Source organism: Colossoma macropomum, unplaced genomic scaffold, assembly GCF_904425465.1.
Source record: "Colossoma macropomum unplaced genomic scaffold, Colossoma_macropomum, whole genome shotgun sequence".
Lineage (NCBI taxonomy): Eukaryota > Metazoa > Chordata > Actinopteri > Characiformes > Serrasalmidae > Colossoma > Colossoma macropomum.
Window position 1 is genome coordinate 89,517 of NW_023494874.1, and position 24,390 is coordinate 113,906.

At 38.3% G+C, this 24,390-nt stretch overlaps 1 protein-coding gene and 1 long non-coding RNA gene across 3 annotated transcripts; both read right to left on the bottom strand.

The window, feature by feature from the left end:
• Positions 1-1,856: 1,856 nt before the first annotated feature.
• On the bottom strand, positions 1,857-7,997 carry LOC118800363. 2 transcript variants are annotated; one of them, XR_005006228.1, is made up of 3 exons: positions 7,907-7,997; positions 2,132-2,167; positions 1,857-1,990 (listed from the first exon to the last, which is right to left on the bottom strand). It is a non-coding gene; the product is annotated as an uncharacterized LOC118800363 (long non-coding RNA). The 2 variants fall into 2 exon arrangements; XR_005006227.1 differs by lacking the exon at positions 7,907-7,997 and adding an exon at positions 2,693-2,909.
• A 5,363-nt stretch (positions 7,998-13,360) lies between these two features.
• Positions 13,361-19,995, bottom strand: LOC118800360 (Fc receptor-like protein 5). The gene is made up of 8 exons (XM_036560561.1): positions 19,992-19,995; positions 19,447-19,482; positions 19,068-19,355; positions 18,644-18,925; positions 18,296-18,553; positions 17,511-17,789; positions 16,098-16,346; positions 13,361-13,672 (listed from the first exon to the last, which is right to left on the bottom strand). Exons 1-8 carry the CDS (start codon positions 19,993-19,995, stop codon positions 13,518-13,520), a joined length of 1,551 nt encoding a protein of 516 aa, XP_036416454.1. The 3' UTR covers positions 13,361-13,517.
• Positions 19,996-24,390: the final 4,395 nt, after the last annotated feature.

Here is a 24,390-nt window from a genome sequence, read left to right on the forward strand (position 1 = left end):
GCCGCTTCACTACACATCAAGTTTGATCCAGGCGGCCGAGCTGCAGAGCAGTGGAGGTGACAGGGAGGTGGAGCAACAAGCTCTCTTTCCCCCTCAGCTCAGGTACTCACGCTGCCCACTGTAGTCGTGCGTCATTCTGTAGTCCTTGTTATGCCCATATTAGGAACTCTGGGTCTAAGCTCCATTTCTCTATGGGCAGAATGAATAGGGTATTCAAAAAATCACCTTAATCACACTCTGTGTTAAATAAAAATGTTTACAACCTGATATGTTTTGTCCTGTGAACATTTTCCTACCAAATACCACTGGATCCTCTGAATTACGAGGTTGTTAAAGAGCCTTAACACTAAGATTGCTACATGTGAGCTAAAGCTGCTGCGCATCAATTTGATGTTATTAACCTACACAAAACTAAGGCGGGTGTGGCAGTGCTCAGATGAGTTGTGCTACCTTATTGAAATGTTCTATTGTAGTGCATATTTACAGGTATACAAGTAAATAAAACCTCTGGGTGGGATATTTTGATAAGCTAAAACTCCTTATCAAAAATATTACCCGTGTTAAAACTACAAGGCTGAATTTAGCTTCTTTTTCTTGTTTGAATGTTTCCTTTCCACCTTAAGTGGTGCAGCAGCTGTGAATAGCTATCCCAAACATCAGCATACGAGACAAAATACTGACCTGTTAATTCAGTGAAACAGCAAAAATAAGTTAATGTTACTCAGCTGTTATAAAAATTCAAAAATCTATTACTTTTACACTGCGAAAACCTACTTAAGGAGGCTGCCAGTCTAATGACATGAATTCAGTGCGCAGTAGCATTAGCAATATTAGCAATATTCATATTTCAACTCTTTAATGACCTCATAATTCAAAGGATCCAGTGATATTCAAAAGAAGAATGTTCACAGGACAAAACGTATCGGGTTCTGAACATTTTCATTAAAACTCTACTCATTCTGGCCATAGAGAAATAAGGCTTAGACCCGGAGTTCCTAATATAGGCATAAGAGCATGGCGCCCACTACAAAATGACAACACGACTACAGTGGTCCATGAGAGCCAGCAGATGCTGATCTGGCTGGCAGTGTTAGCGCCTTTTAAAACAGGCAGAGAGGAAACAGGGAGAGAGAAGAGGGACGAGTAGCAGCAGCAGAGAGTGAAGAGTTGAACAGCTTTTCTTTGTTTTGTAAGTTTGGAGTGAAAACTAAAGTAAGATGGCTGCTGCAAACCTGAACCTTGCCTCCAGTGTCCTCCTTGAGCCTGGGGTAGCGCATGACGTGCTACAGTATTGTTTCATGGTTTACAGTAATCGCTTTTGCTTAGACTTATTTTGAGTGTTTTATTTTATGGAATGTAACCTTCAGGTTATTGGCCAACACTAAACACACTGCGTTTTTTTGTTCTGAATGCTGTAAAAATGGTCAGTTGTGTTTGTGTGATTCTGCGAATGCCATGAATTTTTAGCAGGCTGTACCAATGAACATACGTCTTTACAGAATACGATGAAATTTTGGACTATTATATTTAATAGACTCTGTGCTAATGATTAATGATAATTAATATAACAGCATGGCCTCAAGCAGTAAAATCTGATTTACCATAAAATTTCATAGGGGATATAATTTCAGGCTGAGCCTGGCTGTGTGCGGTCAAGTTACGTCCCTGACTGAGGTGAATAATGAGTGAAAGGAGTGAAAGATCAGACGTGTACCTGTCACTCTGAGAGTCACTTCATTACTCCAAAGAGAGCCTCCTTGGCCCTGTTTCCCAGAACCAAAACATTTATATTTCAGACTGTGATGCCTGTTTATGTCTCTTATGACATAGTAGTTTTCATCAGAGGAGTGAAGTTCTTTGTCACCGCTGTACCAGTAGTACTTCCAGTCTGTAACTCTCTGTCCTGGAATGAAACATCTGAGTGTGACGGTCTCTCCACTGAATATTTGTGGTCCTTTAGGCTTCACAGTCAGAACTGGTTTATACTGAGCTGAAACAATCAAGCAGAAAAACACATTTATCACTGTACAGAACTCAAATTCTTCATAACACTTTATAAACACAACTTTTCAGTTCATTAATTAATTAAACAAGAAAACACAATATAAACATTTCACTATATATAAATCACCTTGAGAATGCTCAACTCGAATAAGTGAGATCAACACTAAAAAAGGGAAGAGAAACAGAGAAACATGATGTCAGCACTGAAATTATTCCTTTCTTCAGGAAAATTCACAAGAGCAGCACATTTCACACTATAAAGGAAGCATTAAGGATAAAAAAATGTTTTCACTTCATGAGACTGTATTTTAAAAGTAATTCTAAGAAAAGTACTAATATTTCCCATCATGCAAACAGGCTGACAATAAATGTATTTAAAGTGAGATTTGGTTCACATGAAGTTTTATCTGCTGATCTGTAGCTGAATGATTTCATATATTTCATTTTGTTTTACAGCACATCAGAGGACTGAAACAACACTGTTAACCCACATAACTGACACTGAGCATCTCTTCAGTGGGAGTAACAGAGCAGTTTGTGTTTCCTCTGTCAGCACAAAGTATGAATAACACCTTACAAGAAAAATCTGATTAGACCCTTTTTTATGTGTGTTGTTTCTGTCCTTTGTGTTTTGTTATCATACACTTTGTAAAAGTTATAGTGATGGTTGTTACAATTCAGTAACAACCTAGGGGCCTGATGAGGTCCCGGGTTCAAATCCTGGACAAGCCTCCAATTCTGTTACAGCCAGGTCCAGGGTCAGGCCGTAACAGAGAACGAGAGTGGGCTCTCTCCCCAGACCTCCTGCCAGACCAGACACTGGACACCATATAAACCAGAAAATGACAGGTTTATTTTCTTCAAAAGCTCAAACAAGTTGAGGTGATGGCTTCAGGGACAAGCATTTGCCAAAATAACAAATAAAAATACTATTGATGAAAAACTAAACCTAGAAACAAAAGAAACAAAACATATGGTTACCCTAACTCCCTACCTTAATCAGGTGAAAAGGCATCCAAAACAAAAAGGCACCCGTCCCCTAATTTTCCAATGTTCAGCGAGTTTCACAAAATCTAACAAAGCTTTCACACTTTCAGACTTTACACACAAAGTGAAGAGTGGTGTGAAGAGGTGTTCTTTCAGTTCATGTCAAAGAGCCCTGAACATCTCACAAGATGGTGGCTCAGCGACCTCTTATACTGCCAGGTGCCCCCGAGTGGCCACTCATGTACCTGCACATAATACAACAATAGAAAAACACAAAATGGCTGCAAACAGATACAAAGAAAGGCTATTATGACTGGGGGTCGTAACAATGGTGCTTTTCTCCTGTTCTGTATAAGGAACTGCCTATTACACTTGGTTCATCAGTTCAGATTCAGCTTTTTTAGTTCAGCTGCAGCTTCATCACCCTTATTATTCTCCATCTTGTTTACAAAACTTCATGTTTAGCTTTAGGCATCAACTACAGTGGCCAGAATTAAATGTCCGTAATGCTGCATCAGCAAGAATCTAACCCCCAACAGCAAACACAGTAATTCAAGTATATTAAAACAGTGAGTCACACATGTGGAAAACAGCACAGTGTGTTCAGACTGATCTATGGAGATTCACTATTACGGCTTTTATTGAGTTTTGTATTAGGACTGAAGAGGCCTTGATCCCCTAACTGTATTGTTCCACTCTGACTATATACACAATATACACAATTGAAATACACACAGTTACTCATACTTTATTGTAACATTGCAATAGTTCAGTGGATTCAGGGGATACAATAGTTCAGGTGTTTGCAACAGGCAAAACTAGTCAGCCACCTACGGCCCCCATCAGCCAAGGGTCCCATGAAAAAGCAGAATAGATATACTGAACATGTTGATGTTAAATATCCTAAATAATAGTCCATCTGCTTTTCTGCATACTTTGTTAGTCCTCTTTCATCCTGTTCTTCAGTGGTCAGGACCCCACTGGACCCCCACAGAGCAGGTATTGTTTTGGTGGTGGATGATTCTCAGCACTGCAGTGACACTGACATGGTGGTGGCGTGTTAGTGTGTGTTGCACTGATACGAGTGGATCAGACACAGCTGTGTTGCTGGAGCTTTTAAACACTGTGTCCACTGACTGTCCACTCTATTAGACAATTCTTCCTTGTTGGTCCTTCTTGTAGAGGTAAAGTCAGAGATAGTAGCTCATCTGTTGCTGTACAGTTTGTGTTGGTCATCCTCTAGTCCTTCATCAGTGGTCACAGGACGCTGAGGTGTTTAAAACTCCAGCAGCACTGCTGTGTCTGATCCACTCATACCAGCACAATGCACACTAACACACAGCCACGTCAGTGTCACTGTTGAGAATGATTAATCACCAAAGTAAAACTTGTGCTCTGTGGAGGTCCTGTGGGGGTCCTGACCATTTGAAGAACAAGTTAAAGAAGACCAACAAATTATGAGAAACAGATGGACTACAGTCTGTAAACTGAAGAAACAGACAAAAGTGCACCTCTATCATAAACAGAGCTGATAAAATGGACAATGACTGTAGATATAAGGTAGGTGTTCCTAATAAAGTGCTCAGTGAGAGTCTATACATTTTAAAAATAGCTGTTATTTGTGATAGTTAGGAATTATTGATTCAATTATAACAGCCATTCATAGCAGAAGAAAAAGAAGGAAATATGATGTATTCATTCTGCAAAGTGAGCTTATGGTCAGTCATTTTTTCTGACTGTTGTGTGGTAGCTAACTCTGCTCCTTCTGTGAAATGAATGCTGGACCAGGCAAATGTATGTAAACTAAACTTTAACTTGTAAGCAATAAAGCTTTCATCTTAATTTATCATCTCTCTCTCTCTCTCTCTCTCTCTCTCTCTCTCTAATGCTAAAACATCTACATTATAAACTTCTCATACAGACCCCAGTTTTAACAACATGAGTTTTCACTATTTTGTCTTTCTTTACACTGTATTATTAAAGAAATCAGATCTGATTATTTTCAGCAATATAATACAGCACTAACCCCAGTAATTGATGAACTATTCCTTATTGTTATGTTATGATGCAAATATATACAGTATCTCACAAAAGTTAGTACACCCCTCAAATTTCTGCAAATATTTTATTATATCTTTTCATGGGACAACACTATGGAAATGAAACTTGGATATAACTTAAAGTGGTCAGTGTACAGCTTGTATAGCAATATAGATTTACTGTCCTCTGAAAATAACTCAACACACAGCCATTAATGTCTAAATAGCTGGCAACACAAGTGAGTACACCTCACAGTGAACATGTCCAAACTTGTGCTCAAAGTGTCAATATTTTGTGTGACCACCATTATTATCTAGCACTGCCTTAACCCTCTTGGGCATGGAATTCACCAGAGCTGCACAGGTTGCTACTGGAATCCTCTTCCACTCCTCCACGATGACATCATGGAGCTGGTGGATGTTAGATACCTTGCGGTCCTCCTCCTTCTGCTTGAGGATGCCCCACAGGTGCTCAATTGGGTTTAGGTCTGGAGACATACTCGGCCAGTCCATCACCTTTACCTTCTGCAAGGCAGTTGTCATCTTGGAGGTGTGTTTGAGGTCATTACCGAGGTGGAAAACTGCCATGCAGCGCAGTTTCTGAAGGGAGGGGATCATGCTCTGCTTCAGAATGTTGCAGTACATGTTGGAATTCATGTTTCTCTCAATGAACCGCAGCTCCCCAGTGCCGGCAGCACTCACAACTGCTTGACTGTAGGCAAGAGACAGTTGTCTTGGTGCTCCTCACCAGGGCGCCACCACACATGCTGGACACGATCTGAGCCAAGGAAGTTTATCTTGGTCTCGTCAGACCACAGGACATGGTTCCAGTAATGCATGTTCTTGGACTGCTTGTCTTCAGCAAACTGTATGCGGGCTTTCTTGTGCGTCAGCTTCAGAAGAGGCTTCCTTCTGGGACGACAGCCATGCAGACCGAGTTGATGCATTGTGTGGCGTATGGTCTGAGCACTGACAGGCTGACCTTCTACTTCTTCAACCTCTGCAGCAATGCTGGCAGCACTCATGCGTCTATTTTTTGAGGCCAACCTCTGGACATGACGCTGAACACGCAGACTCAACTTCTTTGGTCGACCCTGGTGAGGCCTGTTCCGAGTAGAACCTGTCCTGGAAAACTGACTTTGGCCAGCATGCTACAGCTCAGTTTCAAGGTTTTAGGTATATAACCTAGGCCATCTCTGTGGAAAACAACAATCCTATTTCTCACATCCTCAGAGAGTTCTTTGCCATGAGGTACCATGTTGAATATCCAGTGGCCAGTATAAGCAAAATGTACCCAAAACACCAAATTTAACAGCCCTGCTCCCCATTCACACCTGGAACCTTGTAACTCTAACAAGTTACAGGGAGGGACAACGACACAATTGGGCACAAGTTGGACATGTTCACTGTGAGGTGTACTCACTTGTGTTGCCAGCTATTTAGACATTAGTGGCTGTGTGTTGAGTTATTTTCAGAGGACAGTAAATCTATACTGCTACACAAGCTGTACACTGACCACTTTAAGTTATATCCAAGTTTCATTTCCATAGTGTTGTCCCATGAAAAGATATAATGAAATTTTTGCAGAAATGTGAGGGGTGTACTCACTTTTGTGAGATACTGTAAATACAAACTGGCATTAACAAGACAATAAAGTGATAATCTACATGTGTCAGGCTCCAGTCCTCTCAGGCCAAAACACTGCAGACTTCAGCACACTGTCTCATTAAACACACCTGATTCAGCTGATCAGCGAATTAGCAAGACCGTCATGAACTGAATTCAGAACTATAGATTTAGGATAAACGTTAATCTCTGCTGCAGTTTCATCCAGAAGGTCCCCAGTTTGACATGCCTGATGTACATTTTGGACAGGAGGTTCTTCAGAGTGATTTTTTGTGTGTTAAGAGGGAAAATCAAATATAATTACTCAAATGCAGTAGAAAAAACACTAAAGAGGGAGAAAAGCAAAACATTTGTTGCTGCACTCCAAAACTAACTTCATTTCTTCAGTCAGAACAGAGTGCTGCACAGGCTTAGTGTAATGATACCATTAACGTTAGTCTAGATATTTACATTGTTTGGATAATAACCCAAAACAGTAATCTTTACAAACTACTAATTATTTTTCTCAAAATGTAAAAGGATTATGTTTCTTATTCCTTTCTGGAAAAAGTTCTCATTACTTTACTTGTATGTTACTTTGTACCAAATGATCTCACTATATCAGCAGATCATTTTGAATTTATTGGAATCAAATGTCTAAAAAATAAGATAGTATAAGATAATAGTTTTACTTAATTAAATTAATTATTATCATTATCATAATTAAAGTATAAGTGAAAAAGTCTACAATATTTTGCATATTTCTTGCAACAATCTCAAAATCAGTATCAGTAGATATATAAAGTAGATTTAAGATGAATTCACTTTAAACTGTTTGCAGTGTAGGTGTTTATGTTACTCTGGAGTTAGGCACCTCACCTAATTTAAAAATGTGCATCCAGGAAGCCTCATATATATATATATATATATATATATATATATATATATATATATATATATATATATATATATCAAAGGAAGAAGCTCTGCCTCCACCAGTACAATATTCAGAGACAAGACTGCATAAAATGTGGGTCACTTTCCCAATATGTCTTGCAAATTACAGCTAATTTCTTAAAAATCCAACATTTGAACTGCTGTGATGAGAATCTGGACCTGTTTCTCCCAGAATACAGTAGATCACCTTTAAATTAACATCAGTTCTTTACAGTGTACATAATCACACCCAACCTCATCACTCAGATTAAATATTAGTGCCTTCATACAGCAGCTCTCACTCTGCTGAAGACATAAAGAGAACATTTACTCACAGAGTATTACAGAGAGGGACCTGAACTCCATACTGTCCCCGTAATGACTGACTGACTGAACAATGCTCTGTGTTCAACACTCATCACTTCCTGAGAGAGAGAGAGAGAGAGAGAGAGAGAGAGAGAGAGAGAGAGAGAGAGAGAGAGAGAGAGAGAGAGAAAGAGAGAGTATGTGTCTAGAATGTTTAACTTCTCTTTTACTGCACAGTCCTGCTCCTTTCTCTTTTCAGGAAAAGCCCTCCCACCACCACATTCACATAAAGAGGAATGGAACTGATCAGATTCATCATGAAATCTGTTTCTCCTGTTGAAAACCACAAAACATTCACACATTCAGAAGATTTACATTAATGTCACAGAGCAGAACACAAACCTGCAGAGTCAGAATGAGAGAGCAGCTTTAGAAAGAAGAAGTGCTCAAAGAGAGAAAATAGACTCGTATCTGTCAAGTTAAAGCTGTGGTGTGAAATGAGACACAGTCTGTGTTCAGATCTCCAGTGTTCATCAGTTCATGAAGCAGCAGGAGATGTTTCTGTTCTCCTGTTAATAAATAAAGAATATAAACATTTAATGTATTGATCTCACGATCTCTAAACCTTATCAAGTAGTGGTTAGTTAACTCATTAATACTTTATTATGCAGAAAAAAACCCTTAAAAGAGAACTCCAACTTTTACAAAACATCATTGGTGTAGATGTAAATGAACTAATTCAGAGTGATCATGTTTAATGTGCTGTTCTAGAGAAACTCACACAGTCTGAATTGTTTACTGGTGTTAAAATGAACCAGACATCTGAAGTATCTAACGCCTGTAAAAGTTATCTTACATAAATTTATTACACAAAATTATTACATTTTATTATATTTTATGGTAGTTTTGAAAAAAGAAAAAAAAACATGACAGAGAGGTTCAGCATTTCATATAAAAATTCAGATGTTTTATGAAAGCAAATAAATTGTTATATTTTTGTGTTGTACACATTATGACTCCTGGCTCCTTTCACTACCACTGTAAAGAAATTCCACATCAGCATGTTTCTCTATGATGAACATTTCACATCAGAACAGTAATTACTTTACTCACATCTCAATTATTAAATTATACAGAATATTTAGCAAAATTCCCCCTTAGTTCAAGTTAGTTGACTAAAAATGAATGAAACAGCTACTATATTGAAAAAGCTTAATAAGAGCGTTATAGGGCCTTATAATGTCCCCCTGTTCTGAAGCACAGATAGAAGATAAAACTAACTGATCTCCACTTTAACACCTCGTCCCTCCTCCTCTATTAAACCCACACAGCTGAACTAGAACAGAAGCCAAACCACACACTCATTTCCGATACACACACACACACACACACACACACACACACACACTCACACACTCAGAACTATATTAAGAACACCTCCTTGTTTCTGCACTCGTCCATTTTCGTTACTATATGGGTTCACTTTGTAGTTCTACAATTACAGACTGCAGTCCAGGTGTTTGTCTACACATTTTGTTAGCCCACTTTTACCCTGTTCTTCACTGATCAGGACCACCACAGAGCAGGTATTAATTGGGGTACTGGATCATTCTCAGCACTGCAGTGACACCGATGTGGTGGTGGTGTGTTAGTGTGTGTTGTGCTAGTCTGAGTGGATCAGACACAGCAGTGCTGCTGGAGTTTTTAAACACCTCAGTGTCACTGCTGGACTGAAAATAGTCCGTCAACCAAAAATATCCATCCAACAGTGTCCTGTGACCACTGATGAACGACTAGAGCAGAGGTCACTAATAGGCGGACCGCGGTCCGAATCTGGACCCAGACGCTGTCTTATGCGGACCTGAACCTGTAACAAATAAACTATGGATAATTATTTAATTTCGACATTTTTATATTTTAATCGGCGTAGGTTTTCTAGCCTTTACAGCCTTTACCGCTTTAGCAACCTGGGAGACTCGCAGACCAATTGCATTCGTTGTAAATATAACACATGATGCGACTCAGCCAATCAGATCTGTGCATTACGATGAGCACTGAGACTCGATTGAGTGATGCACACACAGGGGAGGGATGAGGTGAAAAACAGAAGTCGGAGAAGAAAGTGAGTCAGAGGGGAGTTATTTTACATGGTGTGATCTAAAAAGAGAAAACTGACAATAAATATTCTTGAAATATGACTGAATTGTACTTTATTTGATTTGACATTCAGTTGTTGACCGCAGATGTTGATACCTACTAGGCTACTTCAGTAAAAAGTATATGGCACTGAATCATGATGCAAGTTAGACATTATGATGTTCCGGATCTTTGCTTGAGGATATTTTCCCAAACTGGACCTTGAATTTTAATCCCTGGACTAGAGGATGACCAACAGACTGTGCAGCAACAGATGACCGGTCAACTTTATACCTACAATGTGCACCCAAAAGGTACATGTGTCTTATAGAGTGAGCAATCAGTGGACATTGTGTTTAAAATTTTGTGAACTATGCCAGGTTTCCAAAACACATTTCTTAAGGCAGCACAGGACAAACAACTTCCTATTGTGGTTCACATGCAGCACAACAAACCCTGAATGGTGATCCCCAAGACTTTTACAGTATGACTGACCTTCAAAAAAAAAAAAAAAAAAAAATTTTTTTTTAATTCAAAAATGAAAATGAATGTGTAATTAAATGTATTGGTGTGTGTGTATTGGTTGTGAGATTTTTTTTTAACTTTATGATATGGCAGTTACTGCCGATCTGTGGAATTTCAGGAACACTAATCTCCCATCCACCATTCTTACCACCTTCCACAAAGGCACTATAGAGAGCATCCTGAACAGTGGAATTATTGCATGCACCACCTCTGACCACAAGACCCTCCAGCGAATAGTGAGGAAAAAAATCATTGGTGTCTCTTTTCCCTCCATCACGGACATTTATACCACACGCTGCATCCGAAAAGTCATTAGCATTGTGACTGACCCCACACACCCCTCACACAAACTGTTCCCTCTTCTGCCATCTGGAAGAAGGTACCGCAGCATTCAGGCCCTCACAGCCAAACTCTGCAACAGTTTCTCTCCACAAGCCATCAGATTCCTCAACTTCCACGGACTGAATTAAAGGACACCCACACACACACACACACACACACACACACACACACACACACACATATACATAACAACATGAGACTAACTCACTACAAACTTCTTAAAATTCCAGATTATGTCTGTGACACTCTGTTCAAGTATACTTGTGGCATTTCACTCTGAAATACTTCACTTGATATAATTCATGTATCTGACTATTTGTATTTGTGCACATTTTATTTCCTTAACAATATCGGCTGCTAGAATTACTGTATCAACCAAATGCTGTTGGTCTGGTTGCTACCTCAGTGACTGCTATGCTCAAATATGCTAGGCTATTTGCTAATGTGTCACATTCTACTTTGCACAGTCTGGATATTCTCAGTACCGTGTACTACTTGTGTTCCGTGTTTGTATTTCTTGTAAGTCTTTTCTATTAATTGCACTAAATTGTCTGCTATGTGTTTATTGTATTGTTTTGCACTTGTGCTCCTGTGTTGCATCAGTGATCCTGGAGGAATGTTGTTTCGTTTCATTGTGTACTTGTATACAGCTGAAATGACAATGAAGCCTCTTAAACTTGAACTTGTGCCCTGAGATGCCTCTACTGGCACTCAGTGATACTACAGGTTAAAGACTATTTGCTGGTTCAGTAAAGCTCAGCTGTCATGAGCTCAGCAATCACTTCAGTTTCACTGCAGAATTTAGGAGAGTCGCTCTGAATTACTGTTTCAAACACACTGAAATAAACAGAGCTCCAGATCCTCACTTGATTCTGATCATGTTTCTGTGTTGATTTGATTTATGGCTCGTATATGAAAGATACTCATCTTCCCTGAATGATCGTTCACTCTGATTGCTTTTCACTGATTCTGATTCCTTTTCTGTGATTCTGATTCAGAGGATTTTATATGAGGTTTAAACTGAGATGAACACAAATGATCTGTGGAGATCATCACAAGAGTTCCTCAGACAGTGAAGCAGCAGCTAAAGAACAGAAAAAAACTATAAACTACAGCCTGGAAAAGTGATCATAAGAAACAAAACAATGAAATGATTGTATTTAGATTTTAGAAAATATAACAACAACAACAGAGATTAATTATTTTATTTATTTCTCCTGTCTGCTTTAAAGCTGGAGTCTATTTTAAACCACACTCAATAATTAAGAGCTAAACATCCCAACATGACCAAAGAATCTTTGCTTCATTCAAAATAAACTTTATTTTTTATTTAATGTAAAATGCTTTTATAAAATGATGAGTGAATATAATGTGTAAAATTTGAATGGTAGAAAATGTGTAACTTTTGTAAAACATATCTACATTTTTCACATATACACTAATATTATTTGTTTATTTTGTTATAGCTTCCTCCTACAGAATCATGTGACCATGGATGAACAAAGGCTCATGAGAAGCGCTGGACTTGCAGTAAGAGAGACTTATATCTTGTGAATAGTTGTGACTGTGTGGACATTCTGTGTGCAGCAGGGTTGATTGTGTCTTTCTGTGCTGGGCTGTGTGTTGTTTGGGGGTGTTCATGTCTGTCATGTGTAGTAAACTGTACGGTTGTTGCTTCCCAGCCATTTCAGCCAGCGCTGGTGGCTGTTCTCACTGCTTCTGTGTTCAGTAAAACTTTGAAGGAGATCTCCTTCAAAGCGCTATGTTTCCTGCCTCTTATTCTATAATGAAGTATTTGGGATTTTATACTTTAAAAACAGAAATTACAATAAAATAAGTGAAAATAACAAATCATATTAGACAAAATCTGTACAAATAATATTATACAGTGAAATGGTTTTGAGATTTTCTTTCACCTGAAAGCTGCAATTTTTTATTGCATAACAGAAAAATGATAAAACATCACTTTCTAATGCTTATTTCTAATGATTCTACATTTATTTTTCTGTGATATCCTCATTCTTCTGTGACTGCATACTGACTTTGATGTTTATCAGTCTGAGCTGTAAGAAAAAAAAACTCTGATTAAAAATGTTACACTGCCCTCATCTGGTAGTTTTTCCCTTCACATTTTCCTACATGGTATGTATGTTTTTCAGCGCAAAACTATGTAAAAAAAATGTTATAATGAAAATATTTGGTCAGTGATTCTCAGCGAGTTACAGTTAGAACCTTATAATCTACTATTTAATAATCCTGCTCCTGTAAATCATATTTAAAATGACATGCAGTTATGATTATAGAGCAAATTCTATGATAATATTAGGGGTGCAACAATTCTCCAAATCCATGGTTCAGTTCAGACCTCTGTGTTTTGTTTTGTTTTCTGGTCTATTCTCATGACCAGTCTAAGTAAACAAAAATAATAAAAACTAAATTAAAATACAATCTTCTCTGAAGTTCAGTCATAAATAAATAGTGGTTGGTGTATTCATTTAAGGTTAGATTGGACCAAAATAGTCACATGACACACAGGAAGACAATAAAATGGTGACAATAAAATTTACAACATACACAGCTTGACCCTGACTTTAAATAGAACAATAATTTCTTGATTTCATTACCATTTTTACTAGGCTATGTGTCACTTACAGTCACACTGAAAGAGTTCTTACCTCGAGCTCTGTAGCATTTGAACCCCAGAACAATGGACACCAGCAGATATGGAGACACTGCCATTAAACTACTGAGCAGACTGAACACTGAGAATGAAGCTCCTGACTTAGACACACCTGATACACACACACACACACACACACACACACACACACACACACACATTACAGATGTAACCTCCATTAACAAGCTAACTTAACTATTAAATTAATATAACTATATGGGACAGAAAACTTAACAGTGCCTCAGTGCAACATGTGGGTGCCTTCCTGACCCTCCCAAGAGACTGATTAATATATATCTTTGTACTCAGTTACTTTCTTATTTTCTTATAGTCATTACCTTTTACCTTTACTGTCACTGAATCAATAGTATCAAAGAAAAGCTCTGCCACACTTGATATATTTATAACCCATGATATGTAATAAACCTTTTGCCTTAACAAGCAGTATTCACTGTAGCCCATTCCAATATATATATATATATATTATATATATATATATATATATATTATATATATATATATATATATATCACTCTCTATGCCTATGTTACATTAGTTCAGTATAGCCTTGCGTTCTTGTCTAGCGTTATTTCAAAATGAAAATAAAGTCATTTGCTTTACATGGTTACTTACCAAGTCAACACAGTGCACGATATTTGAACAACTGATAAATATTAAACAGTGCTGCTAAACAGGCGGGAGGAGCTGGTTAGTGTTAGCCCACCACAGAACATGTCAGCCTTTGACTGACTGAAGCACAGATCCGAGTTTAGATGATAAAAATAATAAAAAAAAGATCTGAGTGAGTGAAGTCAAGCAACCAACGAAGGGACAGAAGGACTAAATAAAACCTGTTCTGTGGTGATTGGATTTTAATGTTAGCTTAGCAAGCAGGCTACAGACCCATTCTGAGAACTGGTGCTCTGCTGACACAGATCTATATGATAAAAATGTCTGTCTACGAATATGATATGCAGGCAAAGCAGTAGTTGAGCATACACAGCATTAGCTGATGAACATGCAAAGCAATGGATATAAACTATGCCAACATAAAGTCAGACATTCAGTCTTACAGAAATTCAAAAGACACTCAGATCACATTCAGTCTGAATAAATTAAACTAGGTGCTTGATGAGGTGTGGGAGTGACCCAGAAAAGAAAAAAAATAAAGTAATCCTGTGTGATATTTCTCTCATATGCTGGCAACCCAAAAACAAGTACTTTCACCGCAACCTTCACATCACTGAAACAGTGCACTCAAGTTTTTTCACAATTTAAGAGCAGCCATTAGCAATGACGCTCAACCCGAAGCTGGACATCATTCTAAATAAAGAGGGGGCATTCTAAAAAAAAAACAATAACCTAGGAACTCCAAGCCTCTCTCACTTATTACTAGTCAGAAGTGCTCTCTACTGCTGAAAGGACATTAAGGTTTTGTCTTCCTATTTAAACTCATTACAAGAAAAAAAGCTTAATGTGGCTTAATGTACTAAAACAACACCACCAAATATGATGCAACTCATAGAATTGTTGTTACAGAACTGGTGTGCCCACTAAGTGAGACTAGCAGGCCTGGTAAATGAAATGAATCCACACTGTGAGTGCCACAGTGCTCTGAGAGGAAAGCAGCTAGCACAAATGTTTAAATGTATGGAATAAGTTTTATATATTTTTGCACAATATATTTATATATTTTTATATAACTCAAATTAACAGAAATTCCACACCTTATAGTAGGTTCAAAGGACAGAAAAAACAGAAGGCAAAAATTCAGACAAAAATGAAAATTTCTTTTTGGATCACAGATCATTGTTTTAGCAGTCGAGCGTATTTATGACCAGTAGTAACTCAGAAAGGTTTGGTGTTTCTAGGCTGTTGTTTTAGTACATTAAGTCACCTTAAGCTTTTTTCACATTAGACGTTTAAGTGTTTTTGAATGTAAAAGAAAATGTCAGACCTGAGAAAACTGTATATTCCACAGTAGTACTTTACCACAGCATGTGAGGGCTGTAAATTGGCTGATCAATGCAAGAGTTCAGGTGCTTCTCTAGTAGCTCCCATGTGCCAAAACAAAAGAGGAACTTTTCATGAACTAAACCGCCTCTCACCAACCCATTAGTACCTGACTCTACATTAAAAACATCTTACATCCAACGGTTTTGGAAGATTCTTATGCTAAAACTTACTAAAGTTAAAACTACATGCTCAGCAAAACAGTGGTGCTCTAACTCTGGGTTTTCTTTGTGCTTCTCACTCTTAACTCCTCCCCTCATTCTCTTACAACAGTAACCCACAGATGCACTTTAAGTGAAGTTCTGTTATGTCATAAGGACTTATGCAATAAAAGTTAACAGTACTGAAATTTCATGACTACTGCACTGCATTAAAGATACTGCTGTATCAATTTCAACAAAATCACACCAGACACTGCTGTAAGAAATACTCCATTCACCACCCCCTAAACACTGTACTGTCTCATACAAACCCCACTGTTAATGATTTAAACACTGCATTTTGATTATATCTGTATTTCTCACCTCTGACTGAGATCCAGCTCTGTGGTGACTCTCCTCTCTCTGGGTGTTTACAGTGATAGAGACCTTCATCTGACTTTGAGACAGTATGGATGGTCATCTCTCCTGTAGTCTGAGTCTGGAGGAGTGATCCATCTTTATAGAACTCAGCTGTGAGGTTTGAGGGCTTTGTGTGGCGATATAAACAGTGTAGAGTCAGAGGATCTCCCTCAGTCACAGGATGAACAGGACTGTCCAGAATCACATTATTATCTAGAACAGAGAAAATATTACACTGGGTGTAAGGAGGGAGAATGTTTCAAGCAAGAACAAATTACTTAGAGATGCTGTCAGAGAACATAAATGAAAATATTTATGAGCAATGGCCTACATCGTATTCAAGACTGCAGAATCTGCAGCTGTGGATGATTTTCATCAACCAAGAAGGGAACCTACAAAATGTTGGGACACAGGGCAAAATGTAAATAAAAACAGAATGCAATCATATGCAAGTTATTTAAATCTTATATTTAATTAAAAGTAGTACAAAGACAACATATCAAATGTTGAAACTGATAACCATTTTTAAATATTAAATTTTGAATTTAATGCCAGCAGCATGTTTCTAAAAAGTTATGAGAGGTTGAATAAAAGACAGTTCTATTGTGGAAATCACTGAATTGCCTAGGGACACATCTGAAAAATATTGCCTGTGAACACAGTTCGTCACTACATTTGCAAATGCAAGCATGCAGAAACGCTGCCGCCTTCTCTGGGCCTAAGCTCATTTAAGATCAACTGAGAGGAACATACAGAAGTGGAAAAGTGTCCTGTGATCTGCATTTGGTCTCCTCAGTTCCCAAACGCTTATAGAGTGTTGTTAAAAGAAGAGGTGATGCAACACAGTGGTGAACATGCCCATGTCCGCATTTTTTTTAAATGTTTTTCTGGCATTAAATTCACAGTAGGCATATGTTTTTCAAAAAAAAAGAATAATTCTCCATTTCAACATTTGATATGTTGTCTTTATACCGTTTCAATTAAATATAGTGAATGAATGATTTGCACATCATTCCATTCTATTTTTATTTATGTTTGCACAGCATCCCAACCTTTTTGGAAACAGGGTTGTACTCAGGGTTGTAGTGAAGGGTTGGAAAATGTCTTTAAATGGGGGCTGTTAAACTCAAATATTATACTTAAATCCAGCATCATTCAGTGCTTTACCTGTGGTAACAGAGCTGATTCTGCTCATGAGAAAACACTGAACACCACAGTACAGTTGTTGCGTTCAAATTATCCTATAACTATATAGAGGTTTCCAACTGATATAAACCACTGAGGCTTTACTGTTTCAACAGTTTTCTGAATTGGAATCTCACATATTCTATGATCAAGCATTTCCCTTAATAGTAAAGACAGTACATGTTCACTCACTGTGCACTGTGATGTTGACAGGACTGCTGCTCTCTCCAGATTCAGACTCACACCAGTACACTCCAGTGTGGGATGTGTTGATGGAGCTGATGCTGCATGTAGATCCTGTAACTGATCCCCAGCCTGATGAACAATCTGACACCTTCTCACTGTGTGTGTATCGTCCCACTCTCCATCCAGTAGAGTCACTCTGTTCCACACATCTCAGTGAGAGAGAGTCAGTAATAAAGTGTTGAGTTCTGCTGGGACTGACCATCAGAAGTGCTAGAGGAGATACACCTTAAATGCAAAAATGACCATTCAGCTGTTTTATTATAATTATTATCTTATTATAAATAAGATATTGTATGTGTATACACTAGGGGTCGTATTACGACATTCAAACTCTGAAATCTTCTCTGGTTTAATCACCATGACAACTTTAGTTAGGACTGAATTTAGGCCAGTAGCTAATACAGAGCAATATTACAGATCCATCCTGCCTAGATGGAATTTCCTAAATACTATTCTAACTTTAAGATGAAACTCAGTGTTGTCTCAGTGATGGAACATCAGTTATAACCTTTAATTTCTATTGTTTTAGGCAGTTGTGACAGGCAGCATAACATATTCAATATGACTAGCATAATGATGTTATATATATTTATATTGCAAAATGGTTTCACCTGAGCTGTTCTACTTTCTGCAGTTCAAAAATCTCAGACACTGCAGACACATTCTCCACTGTTTCCTCTCACTATCTTGGTGTGTTAATGTTGATGAAAACTCATCAGATTAAATATTACAGTGATGATGGTGAGTAAGGAGACTGAGATCAACGTGTGGCTGTTTATTAGGAGAAATAACGTGAGTAAGAGTTGCAGGGCTGAGTGTGTAGGAGCCTCCAGCTCCTCTGCTGCTGTCTGAGAGGAGCACATCTTTATTTCTGTACAAGCTGAATGTCCAGCCTGTAGAGGAGCCTCTGACCTCACAGCTTAGAGTTACTGAGTCTCCTTCAGTCAGCCAGCTCTGTGGAGACACTCTCAGTACTGCCTGAGCTCTGTCTGTTACACAGAAACACAGTGTTAATTTACTTAGACACTATAATAACCTCACCTGATGGAATGATATCACAAAACAATCTACAGACTCACCTGATACAGTCAGTGTAACAGCATCACTGACCTCTGATATCTGAGAGTCACTCCTCCTCTCTCCTCTATAGGTGTATTTACCACTGTCAGACTCTACAACACTGAATGAATATTCTTTTTTATTATCAGAGGAATAAACTAGAAGGTTACTGTCACCATCTTTATACCAGCTGTAGCTCCACTCAGTGTCTGTGTGTCCTTGTATGTCACATCTGAGAGTCACTTTCTCTCCAGTAAACATCTGTCCAGTAGGCACCAGAATCAGTGAAGCTTTTGGTCTCTCTGTACAATTACATCACATAAATATTACTGTAAACCAGCCAATCAAACACTGCTCTGAGAATTTCAGATATATTTAATGACAATGTTTCATTATAATGATGTGTTAACGCATTTCACAAGAGTATAAGACCGAACATGTCACCTATCACTGTAAGAGTCGCTTCATTGCTCCAGTCAGATTGTTCGTGGTTTCTGTGACCATGACATTTGTATTTTGAACTCTGATGCGCTTTGATGTCTTTTTTGATGTGATACTTTTCATCAGAAAGATGGGGTGAAGTGTTATCACTCATCCAGCAGTACGTCCGGTTAGTTGCGTTCTCTCCTGGCAAGTCACATGTGAGTGTAACATTCTCTCCAGTGAATATTTGTGGCTGATCAGGCTGCACAGTCAGACTGTAAAAATCAACTAGCAAATCACTGAACAGGACTCACATTCTGCATGTTAGTCAATGAACACAACCTTTTTGGCTCTTTTACAAACTAAACATCCACTACATAAACAGTTAATCAGAAATCACCTTGAGCATGCTCTGTTTGGATGAGTGAAACCAACACTGAAAACAGGAAGAGAAACAGAGAAACATGATATTAACACTGTAATTATTCCTTTCTTCAAGAAAATGCATAGAGCAGCACATTTCAGAGAAGATGAAAATAAATGAAGCATTAAAGTTGAAAATTCACTTCAAGACACTACATCTAAATAAAAATCTAATAAAACCAGTTGAAATAAAAATAATGTACTAAACTGCCTAAATAAACATTCTTCCAAAATCAGACATTGTTACTTTAAAATGCTGAAAAGTCATTTAGTGCAGCTCTTTTTGCCTAAATCCAAACTTGAAACAATATTATACGTATAAAAGATCACCCTAAAACAAATTATACTCAGGTAATTTTATGAATGTTCTGATAAACATTGTCAGAGGTCTTCCTCGAGCCCTACAAATTACAGGTAAATATTTACAGGTACAACATTAAGGCTCGGATTGGGCTTGTTTTATAAGTGAGTATTTTTTGTATGCGATAGATCTGCCTTTTCCTAGAAATTTTGCACACTCACGCATCTGTTCTCTCTGTCTCTCTCTCTCTCTCTCTCTCTCTCTCCCTCTCTCTCTCTCTTTCCTTCTCTCACACACTCTTGAAACTAGGGTTTCTGACACAACTATCAAATGTTTTTTGTCATACATATTTGGGACCAATTTTCTAGCAGGTGGACTGCCTTAAAAGATATCATACTATAACTTATGATACAGGTATCTCACTATATATCGCTGCTGTCCGAACATTTTTCAGTTTTTGACATAATTTGAAATGCCTGTTTCAAATTTGCTTGTTTTTCTTTACATTGTGTGTAAATTTCATAATGAATGGACCAAAAGAAATGACCCAAAATGGTTTGGAAAAAAGTCTGGTTCCATTGACTTAAATTAAAAGTAAAGTATGTTTTTTCCTTCTCCTGTAAAGTTACCATTTCGGAGATACAAGGTTTTCTTCCGACAACAAAGATATATATATATATATATATATATATATATATATATATATATATATATATATATATACATGCATCCCCATTCATCCTCATGGGTCATGAGGGGTGCTGGACCAAATATACTATATATCAGAGGTGTAAAGAGTACTGAAAATCCCTACTCAAGTACAAGTACTGTTACTGTAGTGACAATTTACCCAAGTACAAGTAAAAGTATTAGTAAATAAAATTACTGAAGTAAGAGTAAATAAGTAGTTCGCTGAAAAACTACTTAAGTACTGAGTTACTTAGTTATTTTTTTGTATTTCCACTATCACAACCTGAACATATTTCTGAGCTGACTCGGCTACATCACTGGAAATACTCTGTACAAAAAAACACTAAAGCTAAAGTTCTGAGAGCTGAGACTGATCACAGTTCGCTCTGCTACTGAATATTTACACACCTTTCTGTGAACTGTGTAAGGAATGAGGTTTACATTAAACTGCATGCATTTCATGGTTAGACGATTACATAAGATGCCCTGGTTTATCTGTTTCCAGTAAAGTATTTCAGAATCCCTGAAAGACTGTGCAGAGGATGTTACTGTTTCAATAAGTACATTTTAAGAGAAAAAAAGAGTCAAAATTATGAGTAAATTGCTTAATTAATGATGTGATTTTAGTGACAGTCCTGCTGCCCATCAGCTCACTGGACTCTAGCTTACGTTAATAGGTGTGAACCTCTCACAGCCTTCAAACTGTATATTATCACTGATATCTGTTCAGAACATTTACACCATTAAAATCAGCAGCAACATCAGCAACTTACCCAGCACTGATTTATTTCACTAATCATGCTCATCACTTCATACAGAATCAGACATTGATACTGCAATTTCACAGTTAAACAGCTACACAGCTTCTCACAGTTAAAGACAAACACCAAGGCAGAGAGAGAGAGAGAGGAAGAGACAGAGAGAGAATGAGGAAGAGAGAGAGAGAGAGAGAGAGAGAGAGAGAGAGAGAGTGAGAGAGAGAGAGAGAGAGGTGGCAGGCAGGGGAGAGGGATCAGATCAGGCCAGCGCGACAGAATCACTGCTCAGAGTTGATAAAGATCCTGTATTAGACTAGATTTCTTGTCTTCACGACCGTTTATCTCCAAAACAGCAGCTAATCTAGGCTGTATAAACGGTAACCTGGTTAAAGTAGCTGACAGACACTGTAATAAAATATACACAGCAGATTTCCAGTGTAATGAACAGAATCATTATAAAAGAAAGAAGAAACTCGTAAACACGGTACCTGTTCAGCTCGGATCAGCTAGCTCGGTTAACGCTGCCTCAGGCTGGAGTCGAGGTGTGAGAGCGGATCTCAGCAGGTTTCGTGTGTGGCCGCTGATAATAACGCCGTTTTCTTTAGTTCATGTTAAATGAATACAGATGACCGTTTGGACGCGGTCTTATCCTCGTGTGTGCTGGTTCAGTTCTCCTCTGTCCTTCTTCACTAAACAGGACATCTCTGTACTGTTTTTCTTGTTGGAGCTGCTGTTTTTTGATTGGTGAATATTTTAATTTTAGCCGCCCTTCGTTCGTATTGGTGTCTGAGCTGATTCACTCATCATTGATTTTTACTCTGTAACGTTATGAAAATTAAAGTAGCGAAGTAAAAGTATTTCATTAAAAATTAACTCAAGTAAGAGTAAAAGTACTATGATTTAATTCTACTCCAAAAAGTACCGTTACAGGGAAAACTGTACTCAATTACAGTAACGAGAGTAAATGTAATTCGTTACTTACACCTCTGCCATATATATATATATATATATATATATATATATATATATATACACACACACACACACACACTATCATGGCTGGAAGAGGAAGTCAGCTAGGCCCTGAGATTACTGCCAAAAGAGAAAGTTATAGAAAGTGATAACATTGCAGTGTAAATATTTCAAGATTTGGTGAAATTATTGACCAAGTTACGCCGACAAATCTGGAAAACTGGTCAATAGCTGGCAGAAGGGAAGACATCAGTTTAAATCCCATTACCAAAGAAAGGACACCAGACAGAACATGCAAACAACTGTACATTTTCCTTAAGATCATTCAAGCCTCCTCTCTCACTTGAAACCCAGATAATCAAACTGAAGCTCTCTTATTTCACACATACTGTAAGAAGAACCAGATCATTGGAAAAGAAATTATACATAACAGCAAAAGGCAAAAGAGGAAGAGGACAACCAGAAACAAGACAGAAGGAGACGATCAGAGGAATCATAAACAATTCAGCAACCATTAAGAAATCAAAAGATCCAATCAGATGACCTGATATTCTAAATAAACACCATATGTTAGCTAAGATTTAATAATAATCATGAGACCTGTGCTGATGCGAAATTGGGCTGAAATCTCATCACTGTATCTTATTTTGAATAAAACGATATCATAGTCAGTGATGAAGCTATAATACTCAACTAAGCATTTAACTCAATTAAACAAACACACATTCATATAAAAGATATGGATGCAGTTAAAATGCTAAACATACAGAACAGAAACTGTAGTGTTCCTTTCTGAGCACTGACTGAAACACACACAATCACTTCATCACACACGACCTCATCACTTACACACTCAGACTGAATATTAACACCTTCATACAGCAGCTCTCACTCTGCTGATGACATAAAGAGAACATTTACTCACAGAGTATTACAGAGAGTGACCTGAACTCCATACTGTCCCAGTAATGACTGACTGACTGAACAATGCATTGTGTTCAACACTCATCACTTCCTGAGAGAGAGAGAGAGAGAGAGAGAGAGAGAGTATGCATGTGTCTGATCATCACTGTGATGCAGCTGTGTTTAGCAGTGGAGGGGAAAGCACTACAGGTGTTTGTGGAGCTGCTGCCAGAACAACATAGCAGCACTGACCACGGCACTCCAGCGATGGATGTTGCTCCCTGAGAGGCAGAGGCTAAAGGAACAGTGGGTAAGTGTGCTGGCAGCGGGCCTGAGTACAATGGTTCAACAGGCATACCTGGTGTTCAAGAAGGCTGCTCTGCAACACTTCCTGAATGTGCTGCAGCCAGGGGATCAGTGGATCCCCAAGGGCTGTGGGCAGAAAACGTGAGTGGCACCCCCATTGGCATTGATGACGCAGTGGACGAAGGTGAAAGCGGAAGGTGACTGAGAGGATTGCCACTGTTGCTGTCGTCAACCCCCGGTCACTATGTCACTATGAGGTGTTCTGCTGTGCCCAGGAGGAGGACGCAGAGCTTATTTAGGCATGTGAATGGCTCCAGGCAGGACAGAAACCAGGTTGGGCAGACATGACACCACACATGCCCACCGTTCAGGAGGTTTGCGCAAGCTGGGAGGGCCTCTAGATGTGCAAAGAGATGCTGTATCACCGGATCCTGGGAAGCATGTGTGGCAGCTACTGGTGCCATGCAATCGGAGCAAGACAGTGCATGGTGCACTGTGCAACTCTCTTGTGGTAGAGGTTTTACTGGCTGGGCTGCTGCATGGATGTGGAGCTGTTCATGCAGTGCTGTGACCAGTGCATGGCAAAGGAAGGACTACAAATACAATTTCTATCCGGCTGAATAAGGTGGGTAATCCTGTAAATAATCCATTAAATAAAAGAATAATAGCCATGTAAAAGCCTGTACCTGATTACATTTCCAATCGGAATGTGTAAGTCTGTTCTGCGCATGTGCGTCGCATCATAGCAAAATGTTATAATGTTCAACATGGTGGATCAGATTAGTTGTAGTGCGCATGTAAATGAAGATTTTCCATCAGATTGTTGAATAGAGTGCATATAAACACCTCAGTCTGAATCTGTAATCGGAATGTATTCAATCAAATTGTTAACTTGTTAACAATTCAATCATATTGTTAACTTGTTTAAGTGTTAACTTAAACAGTGCACAGCTACTGCAGATTTGAAAAGAAAATGCAAAATGTGGAAATA

Excerpts from the sequence above, each read along its gene's own strand:
- LOC118800360 (XM_036560561.1), bottom strand. Across the intron at positions 19,356-19,446 it reads CCAAACAGAGCATGCTCAAG|TCCTGTTCAGTGATTTGCTA; the intron begins GTGATTTCTGAT and ends GCAGAATGTGAG. Across the intron at positions 18,554-18,643 it reads TGTTACACTGACTGTATCAG|ACAGAGCTCAGGCAGTACTG; the intron begins GTGAGTCTGTAG and ends TCTGTGTAACAG.